Raw genomic sequence first — 19,365 nt, 5'->3', positions numbered from 1 at the left:
TAGTTATCACTGTGGTTGTACGCTAGGATACATCATACAGTTGATAAACGTTTGTGGCATGTGAGTTGTATTTGTATAGCATGATCAAATAACGTAAAAATAATTAAAAAGTAATAATTAAACTAGGCCTAGTAGTAGGTTGCCTCGATCTCCTCTACACGTTATTTGTAACTCAGGCAATTAGAAAAGAAGTTACATAAACGAATCCCGTATAACCTATACAGTATTTATCAAATTGGCTATAAGTGTGTATTTCGTACTTCTCTTCAGTCTTTGTCTGGTCAAGACGAAATCTTGCATGCTTCAGTAAAAGGGCTTACCGTCGCACTACGTAAAAGCACACCTCAAAGGCGGTCTACATAGTATAGGTTGCGCAGGTACATTTCATGCTTTCAAATGCATGTTCATGCGTGTGTGTGACGACTGGTTGTATAGCTGGAATATGTATGGAATACGCATTTGTCCGTGTTTGCGTTTTATATATATTATAATTATTATTTATGTAGCCTACCAACAAATTCAAGGAAATTGAGCAGAAAGGCAAAAGGTAAATTGAAGTAGGGTAGGTCTAATATTAACTTACTTCTGAATATTGTTACATTATCGTGTAGACAAGTTAACAAAAATACGACATTCAAATCTTATCGCAAACGTATACCAAAACTACAAATACGCTACCTTTGTTGAAAAGGAGCCAATTGTAAAAAAACATACTCAGGAGCGTTTGCCCTCCCTAGAACCAAGATTCCCTGTTTTGTGGCTGCAAACTTTGCAATTAGCCTCCAGCTTCGACTTTAAAAGAAAAGGAAAAAAAACGAAAAGAAAAAAACGTACGATTCTTCCCTATGAAAAATAAAAGAAATATTCCGATTTTATTGGCCTATAGTCTGCAGCGTCTAGCTCCGGTGTGACATTTCCCAACAACATTACACTATTTTTTACAAAGTTTTTTCCAACTTGTGATTGGCATTTATGAATATGTTTTTTATAAAAGCTTGAACTGATGATGATTAATATTTGGTAACTTGCTTTGAACTATTTCGTGTGATAACTCCACTTCCTACTTTCCCATGTTATTTTCATGCATGTATTGTGACCAGTAATTTTTATTGAAAACGTCTATTCTTATCTTATCTCGGTCCGACTTATTTCGGTATGCCGCATTGTTTTGAGCTATTTACCTATATATGTAACTACCATTCTGTTATCATTGTTTTTCCCATTGCACCTGCCGTAATCAACCGCTATTTTTCATGCAACACATTTCACCTCCCCTTGTTCACGTTATAAAAGCTCATGCTTTTATCAACGAGCAGAGGTAGATAGCTGACCGAATCACCAGAACGAACATCAGTCAGACTTGGTGAAATCGAACTCTTATCAAATTTACGACATGGTTTAATTACCTTGTGTTAAAACGCGTAGGCCTATAGAATTTCAAATTAACGCCTTCACTTGAAAGCGTATTCGCTGCAGTCTGCAGGTAACTAACAGCCACGGTGTCGGAGTATTCTAACAGCGCGCAAGAACTATACAGTTAGAGGTTCGTGTAGTAGGTTAATTTAATGAAGAAACTGTTTAGTCTTAAAACCACCTTATCCAAGTCCATCACTTATCATCATCAGGATTACAAAAGTGAAGAATGTGATACTGTTTTCGTGTCCTATCCTTTGTTTTCGCTATCAATTGTACAAAGCGAACATTAATGACGATGGTAGCCAAGCTCTTGTAATTATCTGGGCCGTAGCTATTTTGAAACAAGTGAGGCACAATTGAGTTGCCTTCGTAGATTTTCTGGAATTCTGGCACAAACATTTCAGTGCTAAGCTACATTTAACAACATGTATTTAACCGGGGACGTAGCCAACTTGACACACTCTCGCCTCATTAAACATTTTACCTTGTCTACGGCCTTGGTTATAGTACTAGTAGGCTACTGTGGTAGGTTTTGCCACATAGTGGTGCCAATTGGGCACATCCTCTATAATGCATTGTTATGTGCCTTGTTTAATTGCTAATTAATTATTAGTGTCCTTTATGATTGTTTATTAACTTTTTTTGGTCCATTACTTCGCTTTAATAAAAGTTTGTTTCTCATTTTCTTAACAACGTCAGTCTACAATTCTACATGCAGAGCTAGCCAAGAAGAAAACGGAAATTTTACACATACAGGAGTTAGATAATCTCGGATTCATAGCGGGAAGCCTCTTTCTTTCTTTTGATGCCATGACCGCCGTCTTCCAAGCCGCTTTCCATAAGCACCTCACGTTTTTCGGAACGTATCCTTTTTATTACTGGTTAGAATGAGTGACAAAATGGTTATGCTCGAGTGATTTTGAACCTGCAGTAGGCCTATAGGCCGGTAAGCTTGATTAAACCTTTTTCCACAATTCAGAAGAGATCCCCTCTCTCTTAGTCTGACTGGTGATAAAAAGGCTCTACCATCCAAAGAATGGTTCTGGATGTCAACGTCATTATCCGTCGTTTGCCACAGTCCTACAATAAAGAACATTGTATGATACAGCAATGTTTATGCTCGTACTGAGGATAGTCTTTGCACGACTTAATTTGGCGAAGATTCCTTATCGCTCGAGCCCCGGTTACCGAGCTAGCCTTTGTACAAGTTCCGATTATCACACATTTTGTGTTTCGTTTTTTGATTTTTTTATAGTATTGCCCGAACTTAGAACTGTCCACTAGGTCCACTGAACAGAAGCAAGTGTCGTTAATGCTTTTCCCCAGGGCATTACAGCGGTATGGCCACACTGGCCGCCGATCACGGAACCTGAACCGCAATTATGATGAGGCCCGTGCTCGGACGGCGCTCAAGAAAACTTATTCGATAGAAAAATTGGAAAAGCCCAAAGGCTTAAAACATACAAGATGACAATAATACAATAAAAATTGTGCTATAAGATAATAGATTAACATGGTCACGAAAACCACAAAACAGTTAAGTCCAAAATAAAAACAAAACAGTCCAAAATTCAGCAAACAAAAATATTACAAGCTACAAAAAATCATTGGGAAACGTTGATGGCACTATCACTAACATTTAAGACATTGTTATATTAAAAACGAAAAAAGGTTAGCCTCCCTATAGGAAGTAACGTAATTTGATTAGCTTGCACAAAGAGATTTAAACACATGAGTGGAAACTTCTCTTTTGCGCATGACGTCATTTTTGTTTCTTTTATTCTCTTGGAGCATATTCTACTTTCGACACGGTCACGGTTCACTACATAACAATAAACATGCAGACGACGGCAATGATTTTCAGATCTGTTTGCTGCTGGAAGAGATTAGTCTTATTATTACGGTGCAGTTGTAGGGATCCAATAGGTGTTAATTTTAATTGAAATTAATTAATGAAATCAGGTGATAGTTTTAGGTTCAGCAATTAACTTAGTTTCAGTTCCTTGAACTGATAATGCTGCTGTTTTGTATCAAGGCATGGCTTAGCCTAGCCTACTTGAGTTGCGCAGGCAGATTTTTTCGTTCCCCACATTTCTCTTCGACCAGGCAATTACCAACTAAACTCATTAGCATAGGCCTTATGTTGCAGGTGTTGTGTCATTAAAATAGGCTACTGAAAGTCTGATTTCAGATCTTGTTATTGTGGTGCAGTTGTTGGGATCTAATGGATGTCAATTTGAAGTTAATTATTGAAATAGATTGTGACCCAGAAGACGATGCAGCAAACTTCATGTAAGATAGGATATGCCTATTAATCAATTAGCCAACTGCTGTTGAGCTTGTCCTGTATGGCGGTCACCCAGAGTGTACGTTCTCGCCAATTTATAATAAACAGCCAAGCAAAACAACAAATTAATGTAAGTCGTAACGAATATTTGAAGAAATACTGTACTGATATATTGATGTCATTTAACCTGATAATGAAAATATTTATTTGCAGATGTGGACAATGTTTGCATAACTGCACAAGTAATGAAACTTTGCTGGCTCATCAAAAAACTGCTCACGGTATATTTGTTTTTTGTTTGAAACTTATTTCATTTGGAGCTCTATCATTGGCAGATTCCGATTAAAATAATCAAACAAACTTAATTTTACACTTGTCTTGCAGAATCTTCTTGCAATAATGTTACAAAAGAAAAGCTGATGGTATGGTGGGAAACAGTGGGTGGCGTTAAAACAGATCTAACTGCAGATGCGGTTAACTATTTTATGAAGCTATTTTCTTCGTACAGTTCACCGGATGAACTGTTTCATAAATTCTCCTGTGATGGAATTACGTGCATCCCATCACTATTTTTCTTGCCAAGAAAATTGTCATTATGTTTAACACGAAAATTGTTTGATGTATTTTTATCACACGTTACCACTGTTGCACACAACAAAAAGGGGAAACACTTGACATTACACAAGTTAACCCGAGACGAAGAATTCATAATTCAGTACATAGGTGGTTATATTTTGCAGAAACTCACTAAGCGCTGTATAAATCCGAGAGAAATAGATCTATTGTCTTGTTTAACTGATTATAGTAATGAAACCACTAATAGTTCCTTGATTTCCGCTTTAAATAATAACAATTATGGACATCTTACAGTTCCAGCAAATCACTAGTGAAATTGTTGATGTATGTAGAAAGTGTCTTTAGGAAACAAGACATAAAGGAGCACATCATGGAAAGTTGCATGTCTTCTTTGAGTGTTTGTAACATAAAAAATATATTTGAAAATCTTGTTTTTGATGAATGTTTGCAAAAATTGTGCATGAAAATATGTAAATTTTACGTGAAGATTAGATGTTGTCAAAAAGCCAATCATTTAAATTCAGTACTGCATGTAACCTCTGATCAAAATGTAAGTCTGTGAAAATCATTAAAATGAATGTACATTACATGTACTTCGTCAGTTTTAGCTCAAGAAGGATTAAGTGTTACTGTATTGCACAAGCAGACTGTCAAAACACTCGAAATCAAGTTATTTTTTTCGCTTCGGCATTGGATCATCGCAAACATCACCATGTTTCCAGTCAATAACGTGATTTACATTTGACCCCTTTAAGTGACTTGATATTCTTTTTGCACATTATCACATTTTCAAATTGTGCATATTGGTGAATATCAGGCACTTCATTTCGACGGCCAGTTTGTCTCATATGACCGAAATAGGCCTCCAATGGGTCTTGGTTTAAGCGCTTAGTTAAGACGTATGAACCTTCTGGGCTGTTCATGAGGTCAAACCACTTATTCATCAAACCAGCAAACCACGTACTCATCTTCATTTCTTCTCCACCACGACTCTTCATTAAACTGGAGACAGTTCCAGAGAGCAATTGTGCGGCATAGCAAACCCACATTTTTGCGTAACTCTTATGGGAAAAATGGCCATCAGTCAACTTGCAACTTCTCAACTCTGAACTTTCAAATAGGTAGGGAACTTTGCAAAAATGCTGCCACAAAATGAAATGTTGATTGTACTTCATCATTCTAGCTCCACCTGGATGGCTGGATCTCACACAGTTACAGGCTGTCTTCAGCAAGTGTGGAGGGTCACTAATCAAATAAATAGGCATTTCTGGCTGATAAATATTAATGCACTTATAGGGGACGGTCAAATTGGAATTGTTGAGCAATTGGAACAATTTTCGATTGCAGGATGCACCATCAGCAACAAGTGCTAAGACTGTAAAACCACATCCAGCCAAGGATTCAACCACTTCCCAGAACATGCTAACCAAGTGAAATGCCTTTGTATTCTTGGTGGCATAAAAGACAATAGGCCGGGAAAAATTGCTAAGGATACTCCTACCATAAAATTGTAGGGCATGTGTGGCAGGAGCTTCATTATTGTATTGTCTGTCGACACCCAGATCAACAAATCCTATTATTCGGTCTGTTGCTGCATTATACACAATATTTTCTTTCACTGTAAACAAAATAAGCATGAATAAGAATCTTACACAGTGTGATTAATAGTGTTAAAAATACCAAGAAAAGTTTCACCTTTCATTTCATCGATTGATATAACGAGAAATCGTTCATGTGATGCTAGACTGAGACTTTTGGATTTCAGTTCTTCTAAAACATTATCTTGAATGCCAGGTGCAGTGCAGTAAACGTTTCTGAAAACAGTACAAAAGTGAGCAAGTGAAACAATTGCTCGTAGGTAGCCAAATTGCAAAGAACTGAACCCATACGCTACCGATAGTCATTTAGGGTGCGTGAGCTTGGTAGTCGTAAAATGCCACTTTGTCGTAATTCTTCATAGGCATTTTTACTTTTAGCAGCTAGACTCAAACAGAACCTATAAAGAAAATTGCAAGGGTTGATTTTAGCACGCTTTTACGAAATAAACAAAAAATTGAGGTCAACTGAACTTAAAACATGTTGATATCTTTACACCAATTACTTCAGTAGTTTATTACTCAAGGAGACCTAAACCTACTTTATTAACTCAGGGTGATATCTTTCCCCATTTCTTTATGTAACAAATGCAATAGGCACAATTGAAAAACTAGTTTCACCTGTATGCAAGTTTCCTAACTGTTGGTGCATTTTCAGAACTGAATGGTGTCATAGATCTGGTAGTCATGTGTGGCAGGCCACTTCCAGAATTATACAATCCAGAACATATTGAAAACGATTCAATATCTTTTATGGTGCCGTGTAGTGTTTGAGTAGTTATGTCCAGAGAGTAAATACAACTTGAGCGAGGTGCTTTCCAGCCATAATAGCATATCCTTAATGACATGTCATATTATACTCCAATCGAGTATTTAGGTTGATCACAGCCATCATAAAAAGAAAAAACAACATTTTTGTTTTCAAATGACCTCTGCCAACCTTCCGGCAAGCGAGCAGATTTCAAGGACGCAACAGATTTGAAATGTATTTTTGTTTCAAAGATACGCTTCTTCGGCGGCTTTCTTGAATGTACCTGCGCCAAAGTCAGCTTAGGCAAAGACAAAGTGGGTACTGCTCCTTCACGTAATTCTTTACGGGAACCCTCTGCAAAAAAACTCTTATTTGTGCATACATGAACATTTTCAATTTTGATACTTGTAATCGTACATATAGTCGAATCCGCTTAATTCGGACACCGGATAACCCGGACAACCGCTTTATTTGGCCAAAATGCTCGGGAACGGAACAAAAGTAAAAATTGAACGTAAAAAACTCCCGTTAATTCGGACAATTCTCCGCTTAATTCGGACACAGGTTCGCAATTCCATTGTTAGGTTATGACACAATAAACAGTACTTCGTTCGTTTTAACACAAGATGCAATTGCATTATGAGTGATCATGGTGAAACAATGACGATCCATGCAGTAACAATCGACAATGAACTCATATAAGGCCGTGCCAGCTTCATAGTTCCTTTTACTTCGATACAATTACGTCCATCTTGTAGAACAGAATGGTACAGAACTAGCACAAAAAGTGAAATTGCTTACTAAAGTAAACGAAGACGTTTTATGCGATCAGTGCCAATTACTGCAGTATAGCGCAGCTGCAATTCATTTATTACGCAACAGTACAGTATTTTAAATGCGTTTTCTGCCTTTACGCATGACCATGAAACGAACAATTGATTTTCCGCTTAATTCGGACAAAGCCGTTTCTCCGCTTAATTCGGCCAAAATTGAGCGGAACCAAAGTGTCCGAATTAAGCGGAGTTGACTGTATATTAATCTGAAACCACAGTGAAGGTTTGCACTAATAGCTTGTTACAGATGCAGTGTTATGCTGTGCTCACTCGCTAGTAAATTTTATGAAGTTCTGCATCAAACCATCTCATGGAAAACAAACACTGCATCAAACGCTAGACATGGCATTACATTACATATCTTTCCTCAATACACTAGCTACACTACATGTAAGTGTATGTAAAACAAATTTTACTTAAAACAATGTCAGATCTTTCAAAATGCACTTCACACATTTTCACAGCATCTCGAGCAAATAGATTTTTTATGTGCTCGTCGCTTCTGCAAGCCAGCACGATACACTCCAACCTTTCTGCCCAGCTTTCCTTCTCTTTTTTTACAAATTTTCTCGAAGGTATCTTAAAGAGAGTCACGGCAGGTGACCTGTTGTTGCACATTGGTAAACAGCACAAGTTTGCCATTATTTCAGACTATTTAGCTTATTTCAATAACTCAAAACCTGCAACATAAGACCTGTACTAATGAGTCTTAATCTGTAAAGTTTTTATTCTGCGCGTGGAGCGTAATTTTATGCGCAGATGAAACAATACAATATGACTCGGTCTATCTAAATTTTACATCCATTCATTTTATTTTTCACCTTAAATGTGGTGAACGAAAAAATCTTCCCGCGCAACTCAAGTAGGCTAGGCTAAGCCATGCCTTGATACAAAACAGCAGCATTATCAGTTCAAGGAACCGAAACTAAGTTAATTGCTGAACCTAAAACTATCACCTGATTTCATTAATTAATTTCAATTAAAATTAACACCTATTGGATCCCAACAACTGCACCGTAATAATAAGACTAATCTCTTCCAGCAGCAAACAGATCTGAAAATCATTGTCGTCGTCTGCATGTTTATTGTTATGTAGTGAACCGTGACCGTGTCGAAAGTAGAATATGCTCCAAGAGAATAAAAGAAACAAAAATGACGTCATGCGCAAAAGAGAAGTTTCTACTCATGTGTTTAAATCTCTTTGGCTTGCATTAGCATCAAACACGATATTGTATCTTTAGGTGCACAATAAACGAAAAGTTTAATATAAAACCGCCTATTTTACGCGAAAATAGAAAAAATATCGTACGGAAAGCTAAGCTATGCTTTGTTATGAGTAAGCACAATAAGCAGTAGGCTAAGCCTAGTTGGTCGGCACACTAGTGAGGCGGAGCAGTAACTCATGACTGTGATGCCATATTGTGTGTAATATGGTCATGTGACGTGTGGGTGGATGGCAGGGTGTTGTGATGTAAAGTTATGTTTTGTGAAGTTTAGCCAAGGCCTACCTTCACCTACCCTACAAGCACGTTTGTACGTTTTGTTTATGAAAATAAAAAGTGAAGCGGCGTGAAAAGAAATGATAAAAAGTTTGTCATGCACGTTGATAAACCTCATGGGTGAAGGACGGACTGTAGAGTATGGCAGGAACACACTCGAGATTTTTTGGCCGAAACGGCATTGCACACCGAGAAAAGCGATCTCTCTAAAAAAAGGAAAGACGACTTTTTTTCGGTTTTCTGTTGTAAAAGGCCGTACCTTGCCTATATACCACAAACGCCAAACAGACTTGGGCCATGAGTCGCAATTTACATGGTAATTTTGCTTCCGCACACCCAAGATTTCACTCTGCTATTTGGTGCGCAGGTGCCACACTTTTCAATATGAGGCCCAAGCCCAAGTTTAGAAAATAGGGTAGTCTAGAAGGAAAAGCCAAGAATTGCATGAGCCATGCTGAAAAAGTATGGCGGTCCTCAAGCAGAAACTGCCTGCAAGAGCATTACAGCGTTCAGTTTGGTATGATGGTGTGCACTGGAAACATTATTATTACCGGCACTGGAGACTTTATGACTTCATTTATTACAGTTAACACAACTATAACTTTGTTTACTATAGGCATATTTATTCCATTGTACCTAGTCATGGCTCACAAGTTTTGTCATCATTTTTGTGGTGGTTCATGGGTGGTTTGCATTTTTTATCAAACCCAAATTTTGTCTGGCATTTTCTGTTTGCAAAGCAAGGATTAATGTAAGTTCCTGTATGGTTTTCTGTACCATTACATTGGTATATGCGGCTAAGAATCGAAGGTGACTCACATGCATAAACAAGGGTAGCACCATCACGTGGCTTACAGTCAGTAAATATGGGAATTATATAATTGGAGTGTTTGTGAAAAAGTTTTACATGCACATTAATGTGTCATTTGTACATGTACCACTCTTTTCACAATGGTGCATGGAAATTGTTACTGACAAACTGATAATGGTTGTTCTTTGAGTTTATCTAAATACTTTTGGTTTCGATGGTTTTTTCTCCTTCATCATTAATTCTAGGAAACCTTGCGAACTCAGATGTATTTTAAAGATACTCATTTAAATCCCTCAGCTTTTAATATATGAGCTTTTATGCAAGTTGGTGGTTAACAAAATATGGGTGGCGTCCATGGTTTTCCAGTATAGAGTTGCTGATACATCTCAAATTGAATTTTCTGCTGTCATAATGTCATGGGGGTTTATTATTTGTAGCAGCCCAGCGAATTACAAAATTTTGAGTAAATATGCTTGTAGGTATCGTCAACTGATATCTTCACATTTAATTCTTTCGAAAGAAATTGAGCGATGGGCTTGTTATAATGTGGCGCTTGTTTGATACTATGTGGCTCTACTGTTGTGATCCCTTGGGCAAGGAATTGTCAACACTTGGTCCTGATGAACAGTTTTAAATTTGGGCAATGTATTCGAAAAATACCAGTTGCCAGTTAAACTTGGTGCATGTACAATTTTTTTCAGTAAACTAATCCACTAATTGAAGACTGTCACTGTGAAAAAAGATCACATTTTACTGTTAGTTTGAATAACTTCACTTTTTTTGAAAAAGCGAAAAAAGTTGTCATCAAAGGGACTATGATGCAAATACAGTGTACACTTGAATGACATTGCCTTGCTTTTTTCATCTGTGTAGTGTTAGAATTTGATTGCTCCTGATGCAAGTAACGACTTTAGCCAGACACCAATGTTATAACAAAATATCAATTTTAAAGTTTAGGATGCAAATTTTAGATTAGTTAAACGGTAAGATATTTAGCTGCAATACATAAGATCACAAGTTATTATGATATTCAGTCATGGATTAGACAAAGTACTTTGGGAGGATGTAAGATGTTGGTGGCTAGAAAAGTTAGTTACGTTCCATGGTTCCCATAGAGGCATTGTTTACTTTATATCATTGCGATTGTTTAAAAGCAAAGTAGAAAAATCTTAGTTTTTTCATGAAGGACTTTAGTCAAGCATAGTGGTTGCACCTTCAGTTTATCAATATTCATAACAGACCAGACCTAAACATAGACTTTAAAAAAAAAAAAAACAAAGTTTGGGTTAAAGAATATTGCTGAAAGGTTATGGAATGGTTATACCAGGGTTGATTTTAATGGGTTTCTCAGTGCCATGCCAACCAAATTTTGTATTTGGTATCCAAAACTGACCAGAATGGTTGCCCACTGGGCACCCATTGTTTTTTTAATAATAAGCCTTCACTGCACAATGAGGTTGCTCATGCAACTCTTGTCTGGATACTGCCATTGTTTAAGACTTGATCTGTGTCACACCATGCTATGTGCACAGCATGAAGAGGTTGTATTAAGAGATGTATTTACAGGAAATGACTCTAGAAATTGTGACCATACAATTAGAGATATAAAAAGCAGAGCTTTCATGAAAGCTTAAGGTTAAAAAGCACTGCATTATCCGATTATGTCTGTTACCAGATTATGTTTAGTTTCTCAGAGTTGGGTATTCAACTTTTTCGAGGGCACCCATTTTTGCAAATCCAGGATGCCCAGGGGAATCCACTCAAAATCATAAATGGTATTCACTATACATTAACTCAATGGTTAGATGCGTCATTCAATCCTATGTAACCCAAGTTATTATTATTTATTTAAAATGCTAAAATCTTTTATGTTAAGGTAAATGTTAGGTACAGTTAAATATACTGAGTTTTGTTCGTGCTAACAAATTGGTTAATTTGGTCCAAGTAGTTGTCTATATTATAATTACTGTATATAACTTGGGAAGTGCCCATCAGAATGTCGTATGGTAGAGGAGACCTCACATCTGGTGGAGCTGATGAATTCTCTCCGTCATATAATGATTCCTATCAGAATTATGGAAGGCCAACACAAGCAGATTATACCAGATATACCCAGCTCATAAGCTCTAATGTCCAAAAGATTTCCCAGCATGGTATGTTTAGATGTATAGAATTGTAGAGTGAGCTTCTATTAGTTTATTTTCCTTACTTCCAACATGCTTAAGTTTTTATGCTCAAGAAATTGGGCAACCATTTCATAATAGCAAAATTATAACTAAAATATTGCTAAATACATATGCCAAATTGCCAAATTAGCCAAATTAGTTAAATTAGGATTAAGATCAGTTTTCTATAGGCATGACCAAAGTAGAATTTCAACAGAGGTGGGCAGTCGGTACTTTGAAAGTACCGACGGTAACAATACCTGTACTTGGCAAAAAATGTGCCGACGGTTCTGATATATGGTACTTTTCTTTAAAAAAAGTAGTTTGGTACTTTTCCGGTATTCGGTACCGGTACTTTTTGTACAACGCATGATACTGCAAGTGCAATATTATGACCGCGATAAAGGTTACTTCAGGTCAAAAATATGTGAACTCACTGTTTGAGACTTTATTGGATATTTTTAGATAAAAAAGAACAAAACACAGTGAAATTGGCATTAGGTTCTAATTATAAAAATGAAGTTTGTAATTATTCTATAAGTATCAAGTAATTCGGTAATTTTAGAAAAAAGTACCGACGGTACCGGTATCGATGCTGAAAAAGTACTACAGTAGTTCGTTACTATAGTACTGCCCAGCTCTGAATTTCGAATACATAAATATTCGAATCCAATTGGATTTGAATCCAAATTGCGTGATTTAACAAGTCCTGGGATTCAAAAATCCTTTCTTACATATTAGCCAGCCCATTTACGTGCATCATCATCCTGCAAGAACAAATGACATATTTATGTGTATAAACCTAAGTGTTTCTTACGATAAACCTTTTTCTCTTGCATCAAGGTTTATCATTTCAACATAATTTGCTTACAAACTCTCAAGCTCTGCTTATGGTTCCAAGTGCATAGATAAGCCTGGAAAAGTTCAGTTACGGTGACTTAGCAACCTTACATTGATTAACTATCATGCATTGGTGGACTATTGGCCATGGCATGATTTATTTTTCGTAACGTAGAGAAAGCTTTTGGCTAAGCCCCAGTTTTTGTTATCGGTAATCGGATATTGTCATTACCTTTTTCACTAGTAAGAACTACCTGTGCCATAATACGTCATGCTCACGTTTTGCCCAGACGCATAGAGGGTAAGAAAGAAAAAATAGGACCTACCAGTATGGAAATTGTTGCGCAAACAGCCAAACCTATTATGCCGGGAAAAGATAACCGCATTTCTGCCGATGCGTTCAAGTGTTTAAAAACAAAGCATTTGTCATAAAATGCCGAGGCCATGCATACAAACGAAAGGCATGCTTGTAGAATGAATACAACAGCCAAAACAGAAAAAAAGCATTTCATGTTTTTATATTTATTCTACTTACAAGTCGCAACCTTTTGCTCAGAAGACATGTTGCAAGTGTGTCATCAAAGAAAAATTTACGTTCCGACATAATTTTGTGGAAATAAGAAATATAGAAAGACATGTGTTGAGTGTTCAGGAAATTTGTCTTAAACAGATGCGAATAACAAAATTGATGTCTACATAAACGCAGTTTAATTACACCGAAGGTTACTAAATGTTTTGGGCAAATTTCCAACCTTGCGTTTATTCATTGAAAGTATGATATATACTTTAGCATGTAATAATTTTGCACGGTAGAAATTGTCGTGGCATATAAGCCCACTGCTGCTTTTTTGAGCTTTACACTGCTTTTTTTTGCATTTACACTGCTTCAAAAGTAGTCTTATAGGTCTTCATTAGTTTCGGGTTTAGAAATGACAAAGTTAAAAAAATATGCTGAGTGCTTGGTTATTCAGGACTTACGATTTTTTTACTTAAATTAAATTGCATTTTGTTAAGATTGTTGCAACTCATAAGATATGGGTTTGGTGACACTTAATCACGCGACACTTAATCACGCTACGCTTAATCACCGAAACATAATCACTAGGACATTTAATCACGCGACACTTAATCACGCGACACATAATCACTTGGACATTTAATCACGCGACACATAATCACTTGGACATTTAATCACGCGACATTTAATCACACATTTACAGTATCGAAAATTGCATGTCTGCACACGAAAAAACAAATATAAACCTGAAAAGAAATTGTTAAAATGATTAAACATTGCTTGCGCAGATAAGGCTACCGTACACACTAGGTAACAATGTCATGCATGGGAAATGTAAGCAACTGCACGAAGATAAACTAAAATCTCGCTTGACAGATAACGGTCAACTGTGTTTTGCACGCGCAGTTTCAGTGCCTTGTACCGCATTGGAATAGAAGGTTGAGTACCAGCAATTCCTTGAAGAAACGTTGCACTTTGCATTTGAATGTCTTTTTCAATTCCCTGTATGAAAGTCCACAATGTCGGGTGGTGGCATTGAAAAAGCACTTGGAGACCAAAATGCCAACCTTCGACTGCATTTGTGGTTCTTGCAATGCAACCTGCCCCGGCTTCGTAATGATTCCAACTTTCGATTGGAAAGATAGCAATGTACATTCGACATTTGGCCCGTGACTAGCAAAAGGTTGCCGACCCCTGCTATAGACAAAGGCGCTGTCCAAGTGCTGTCGCGTCAAAGTGATTATGTGGTCGCGTGATTAAGTGTCGGTACACCTAAGATATGATTTGTTTCGATTTGAAATTCTAGATTTACTATTTCTGTTCTAGAAGCCATAAAGATTATATTTTGGCCATCTCTAGTCTTCAGAATGGTCTTATTCAGGCAATTTTGGTAATGTGTCAAACTAAGAAATGAAAGGTGATATTTAACACGTTTGCTGCCATATACACTATCACTTTCCAGTTAAAATAAACTTCACAATCAAACATATTCATACTGAGCACGCACTTTAGTGAAATGTAAAGTTTCTTACAAACATGCTTAAAATTTTGTGCCTCAAATTTTGCAGTTCAAGACATAAAGCGCATGGTACACCAACTTGGAACAAATGAAGACACACCTGATTTAAGAGATCGATTGTAAGTTCAAATTTTTAATGTAAATAAAGTTTAGTTTCAATGCTTCTTAGTAATTTACAGATTTTTCACTGCAATGTAATGTTTTATGTACTCTTTTTTTAAAGTTAGATCTTTTGTGTATTATAGGCATCAGCGACAACATTACACTAACCAGCTTTCAAAAGACACTGCCAAATACATCAAAGAAGTTAAATCTCTTCCTCAAGCAAGCTCCCTGTCTGAACAGGTATTGTGGATTTTCTGAAATGTAGAAGAATCTGACTAGTAACGCAAAGCCTTACAAAGGTAGATTTAAAAAATTTGACATGGTTAAAGAAGGCTTTGATCTTTTTGTAAGTTTATTTTTTGCGTTGTATTTGGATTCGTCTTTTCGGGATTGTTTGTTGGCATGCCTGGCTGCCGGTTGTAGTAGTTGAAGAAACATTTAATATCATCAAAGTTATAGCCCTTTGTAGTAAAATTGTCATAAAGCTTAAATAGAAAAAATAATAGAAAAAGCATTTCTCGCAGTTGTCACTTTGTAAGGAGCTTTTTTTGCAAAAGAAAACAGCTCTATGAAATAGCCTACCTTGGTTCATGAATGCACAAACTTCAGTGTCAGGGAGTTTGCTGTAAATAGTAAATTTTCTTTTCAGAGACATAGAAAAACACAGATTGAACGACTGATGGGTGATTTTAGTGATGTTCTCAATGCCTTTCAAGCTGCACAACGCGAGGCAGCAACCACTGAGAAGGAATGTGTTGCAAGAGTTCGGGCAGCAAGTACTGCGATGCATGATCAAGGATCTGATGTTCTTGTAAATGTTCAAGGGTATGTTAGCATTGTTGTGTATCAAAAGGGCCTGTTACTTTTTCACATATTGTGTTTTACGTTGTATTTAAAGATTTCTTTAGTTGTAATTCAAATTGTTTTACTGATGAATGCCCATTGAATTTAAATTGTTAAAACAAAAAATATCATAAAAATACTACCTAGCATAATATTTTAAAATTTTTGTGTCTTACATCAAGTTAAGTTCGTAAACTGCATCAGGAGCTCGTATTATATTTATTAGGACCATGCAAGATCAGCAGCAAGCTGCAATTAGTGCTGATGAATTAAGAGAAATAGAAGAAAGAGAAAATGCAATTCGTCAGCTTGAGGTATCTTTATTTATAATTATTCTTTACTGCTGATTTTAAGCAAGGGACCACAAGGTATTAGATAACAAAATGTGCAATTAAATGTGACACAGAGTGACATAATGAATGTGAACGAGATTTTCAAGGATTTGGGTTCAATGGTTGAAGAGCAGGGGTTGTTAATAGGTGAGATAGTTGAAGAACATTCCTAATGGAATGTAGTTGTGCAAGCTCAAGGACTGTTTTACTTGCTTCCAATGCATCTTGGCTGCACTCATTTTTACTGACCCTAATTTCAAGAAAAGCTACCAGTTTTTAACAATGCTATGCCACAACCACTTAACACTATTTTAGAATTTTTTAGAAATGCAGTTTTGCTGGTTCTTTGCAAGTCTAAACATTGCCTGCTCTAGGCTTACTTTTATGTTTCTAAGTGGCTAAGACACTTAGTATTTATTGCACCATTGCCCAAATCGTAAAACCACAAAAAATGTTAGAAACTATTTTTTATCTGGAAGGACAAAAAATGAAGTCCAACTTCTGGGCTGTGTCACTTAGAAAATAAATGTTTTTTGATTTTTTTTTAATAAAGTAAAAGAGGTTTCAAGTATTGTAAATAATATACATTTTTTAAGTTTTATTTACTTTTTTCTCTGGTGTATACCAGGCTGACATAGTGGATGTAAACATGATCTTTAAAGATCTTGGAACAATGGTACATGAACAAGGAGATATGATAGGTAAGATATTAGAAGTAAATTTACATTAGGGTTTGTTAAATTGCTGGACAAGCATTGGTTTTGATAGTTACGTAATATATTTTCTCTGATATTGTATGAGAAATATTGCATCAATGCCTTTTTCAGTTTTTACTTAATTGTAACATTGGTCTGAAATTCTGAATGGATGGCATAGCAGCTTTTAATCTGAAACAAGCTGCTTTTCACATGATTGCGCAATTGAAGTTATTTTTTTTACTTTGAACTTATTTTTTGTAAAATTTCCTTTTTTTATTTCACTTAAAATATCATTATTGGTAAAAGAGCAGGAAAATTATTGAACTGCAGGTGAATGATACTTAAAAATACCAATTATTTGTACAAACTGTTTTTTATTAGCTAATATATATAAGTCAAAATTTCAAAATAAAACAAAATTAGTTTAATACAATACTCAAACGATACAAACCAAAAAATGAAAACATTTTTAGCTTACTTCCACTTAACACATTTCTGCATGCTTATATGACCACAATTAACATAAATTTACACAAAAATACAGTGATGCGTTCTGGATAACTCAACTTAGAACAAATTTTTCTGAGTATTTGTGGTTGAAAGAAAGATTGATACCTCTCAGCTTTTTTATGATGAACCACCATATACAAAATTACTGTCATCACATCCTACGATGTGGTTGTGGTATAGCATGTAGTTACTCACACCATTGTTTTGCATGCATTTGCTTGTGTTTGGCTGCTGTTTGTTTCATGATAAAAACACTGTATCATGTGCAAGAATAGTAATCAGTAATAAACATCATTCAGATTTGTTTCTACATGTAAACCTTTCTTCAAATTTTCAGTTACCATATATGTAGACCTCAATGAGTACAAGTGAACAAGCAATATTGATAAAATATTACTTTAATCTATACTCAGTCAGTTTTCATTCGTTGATTAGTTTTTGTCAGTACAGTACATGTATTAATACATTGCTCGAATAAATGAATTGCTTTCAACTTCAGAAGTCTATACAATTTTTTCTTCGTTTTTCTTTACTTTAATCACTTGCATGACTAAGTGGCTATGTAATTTTAGATAAATAAGTGCCATCCTTGGAGGAGTTGTTTGCTTGGTTGCTGTAATTTGTTCAGTTGTGGGCAAATGAGTTACTTTGTGTGAAACAAACTTCCAGTTTATGATTTTTGCCATGTCTAGAAATGAGTTTATCCTTAAATTTTAATGCTTATTTTTTTCAAATGACAACAGATAGCATTGAAGCAAATGTAGAAAGCGCTGAAACACATGTTGAACAGGGTAATGTGCAACTTCAGCAAGCTCGAGCAAGCCAAGTAAGTTACAATTTATGGTTATTATTTTAAAAGTTATGCTTTGTGGCTTATTTAGTTTAGTTATGGCTTACTCTTTGTAACTTCTGTTTCAGTCAAGTGCAAGAAAGAAAAAGTTCATTTGTGCAATTATCGGAATAGTATTACTTGTTGTGCTTATTCTTATAATTTATTTTTCTGTGAAAAAATGATTTCTCATAGCAAAGAATATGCAGTGTTTTTCACTTTTAGCAGAGTTAATTTGAAGGTGATATAGTTTTTTTAAACTCCAGCTGATTTCCCAATATTTTCTGATAGGTGCTTGCATTGCTCTAGTTATTTGTTGATATTCAAATTGTTTAAAAACTCTTTATATAAAATAAACTTGAAAACTAATACGTCTTTCTTCATTAATATTAACATTGGTCATTCAATAAACGGATATTTTTAAAACACAGCATTAGCAATGTTAGAAAAATAATCTGAGAAAACCTTTCAATGTCACTTATTTGATGCTTTATCAAGGAAGCTTTGCAAAGTTACCATGTTCAGCATTTAAGTTACATTGTTTTATGGTAATTCATGTTCCTTGAAAACCCTTCTTCTGAAACTCGCCTGATACATACACACAACTTCGTTCAACTGAATGTTATTATAGAAGTTTGGTGTTGTTCATACTATATGGCATTAGTAACTATTTAATCATATTTTACGTTGTTAATAATGTTGTAACTTGTATCATATAGTATAAAGCCCGTAATTTTTTTTGCAAAAATTTATTTTTTCCAAAAATATGTCTGCATTCTATTATTACTTTGTATTATACTTAACATTGTTGCTACATTAGTTACTACAACATGTCGGTGATTGTTGACTATATAACATACTTATAATTTATCTCACAAAATCACAGTACTTCAATGACATCTGTTGATAATTCGTTGAGTACACTACTGTTACCAATATTTCGCAAAACATCGATTAAAACCAGTTTTAAGAGTCTTTGGCAATTGAAAATATAACCTTGCAGGTTGTAAAAGGTGATTTTGTTAACTATGACAAATATCACTATTAATCAAACCTATACTTGCAATATACTGTATGAATTTTTTTGGTTGCGTGAATTTTTCTTCAGATTTATCCCATTATTGTGATGTATGTAATTTTTGTGTGTGACAATGCTAAATAAAACGTTTGACTACATTCTTCTGCTACATTTTAGACCAGAAAATGTTGGCCACTACTTATTTTGAAGATTTCATTTAC

At 35.5% G+C, this 19,365-nt stretch overlaps 3 protein-coding genes across 5 annotated transcripts; 2 read left to right on the top strand and 1 right to left on the bottom strand.

Moving 5' to 3' along the window:
• The first annotated feature begins 3,498 nt into the window (after positions 1-3,498).
• On the top strand, positions 3,499-4,590 carry LOC143448574 (uncharacterized). 2 transcript variants are annotated; one of them, XM_076948384.1, is made up of 4 exons: positions 3,499-3,708; positions 3,740-3,833; positions 3,917-3,984; positions 4,088-4,222. In XM_076948384.1, the coding sequence occupies exons 1-3, from the start codon at positions 3,641-3,643 to the stop codon at positions 3,935-3,937; spliced, it is 183 nt and encodes a 60-aa protein (XP_076804499.1). In that variant the 5' UTR covers positions 3,499-3,640; the 3' UTR covers positions 3,938-3,984; positions 4,088-4,222. The 2 variants fall into 2 exon arrangements, with proteins under 2 accessions (XP_076804499.1, XP_076804498.1); XM_076948383.1 differs by lacking the exon at positions 3,740-3,833 and having other exon boundaries at positions 4,088-4,590.
• Positions 4,315-8,273, bottom strand: LOC143448575 (uncharacterized). Its single transcript, XM_076948385.1, has 4 exons — positions 6,496-8,273; positions 6,174-6,275; positions 5,975-6,093; positions 4,315-5,524 (listed from the first exon to the last, which is right to left on the bottom strand). Exons 1-4 carry the CDS (start codon positions 6,720-6,722, stop codon positions 5,505-5,507), a joined length of 468 nt encoding a protein of 155 aa, XP_076804500.1. The 5' UTR covers positions 6,723-8,273; the 3' UTR covers positions 4,315-5,504.
• A 3,349-nt stretch (positions 8,274-11,622) lies between these two features.
• On the top strand, positions 11,623-19,302 carry LOC143448573 (syntaxin-12-like). 2 transcript variants are annotated; one of them, XM_076948382.1, is made up of 8 exons: positions 11,623-11,921; positions 14,859-14,928; positions 15,055-15,154; positions 15,564-15,739; positions 15,984-16,071; positions 16,164-16,236; positions 18,041-18,123; positions 18,216-19,302. In XM_076948382.1, the coding sequence occupies exons 1-8, from the start codon at positions 11,765-11,767 to the stop codon at positions 18,309-18,311; spliced, it is 843 nt and encodes a 280-aa protein (XP_076804497.1). In that variant the 5' UTR covers positions 11,623-11,764; the 3' UTR covers positions 18,312-19,302. The 2 variants fall into 2 exon arrangements, with proteins under 2 accessions (XP_076804497.1, XP_076804496.1); XM_076948381.1 differs by lacking the exon at positions 16,164-16,236 and adding an exon at positions 16,718-16,790 and having other exon boundaries at positions 11,624-11,921.
• The last annotated feature ends 63 nt before the right edge of the window (positions 19,303-19,365 follow it).

Source organism: Clavelina lepadiformis, chromosome 3, assembly GCF_947623445.1.
Source record: "Clavelina lepadiformis chromosome 3, kaClaLepa1.1, whole genome shotgun sequence".
Lineage (NCBI taxonomy): Eukaryota > Metazoa > Chordata > Ascidiacea > Aplousobranchia > Clavelinidae > Clavelina > Clavelina lepadiformis.
The sequence above is the reverse complement of the archived record's forward strand: the minus strand, read 5'-3'. Positions and strand labels throughout refer to the sequence as shown.

Bases quoted from the DNA above. Each gene is read 5' to 3' on its own strand.
- LOC143448574 (XM_076948383.1), top strand. From the start codon at position 3,641: ATGGATGTCAATTTGAAGTTAATTATTGAAATAGATTGTGACCCAGAA. The intron at 3,709-3,916 runs GTAAGATAGGAT...ATTTATTTGCAG, and splicing joins GACGATGCAGCAAACTTCAT to ATGTGGACAATGTTTGCATA. The intron at 3,985-4,087 runs GTATATTTGTTT...CTTGTCTTGCAG, and splicing joins TCATCAAAAAACTGCTCACG to AATCTTCTTGCAATAATGTT.
- LOC143448575 (XM_076948385.1), bottom strand. From the start codon at position 6,722: ATGTCATTAAGGATATGCTATTATGGCTGGAAAGCACCTCGCTCAAGT. The intron at 6,094-6,173 runs GTAGCGTATGGG...TACTGTTTTCAG, and splicing joins CGCACCCTAAATGACTATCG to AAACGTTTACTGCACTGCAC. The intron at 5,525-5,974 runs GTGAAACTTTTC...TTATTTGATTAG, and splicing joins ATCAATCGATGAAATGAAAG to TGACCCTCCACACTTGCTGA.
- LOC143448573 (XM_076948382.1), top strand. From the start codon at position 11,765: ATGTCGTATGGTAGAGGAGACCTCACATCTGGTGGAGCTGATGAATTC. The intron at 11,922-14,858 runs GTATGTTTAGAT...CAAATTTTGCAG, and splicing joins CCAAAAGATTTCCCAGCATG to TTCAAGACATAAAGCGCATG. The intron at 16,072-16,163 runs GTATCTTTATTT...AATGTGACACAG, and splicing joins ATGCAATTCGTCAGCTTGAG to AGTGACATAATGAATGTGAA.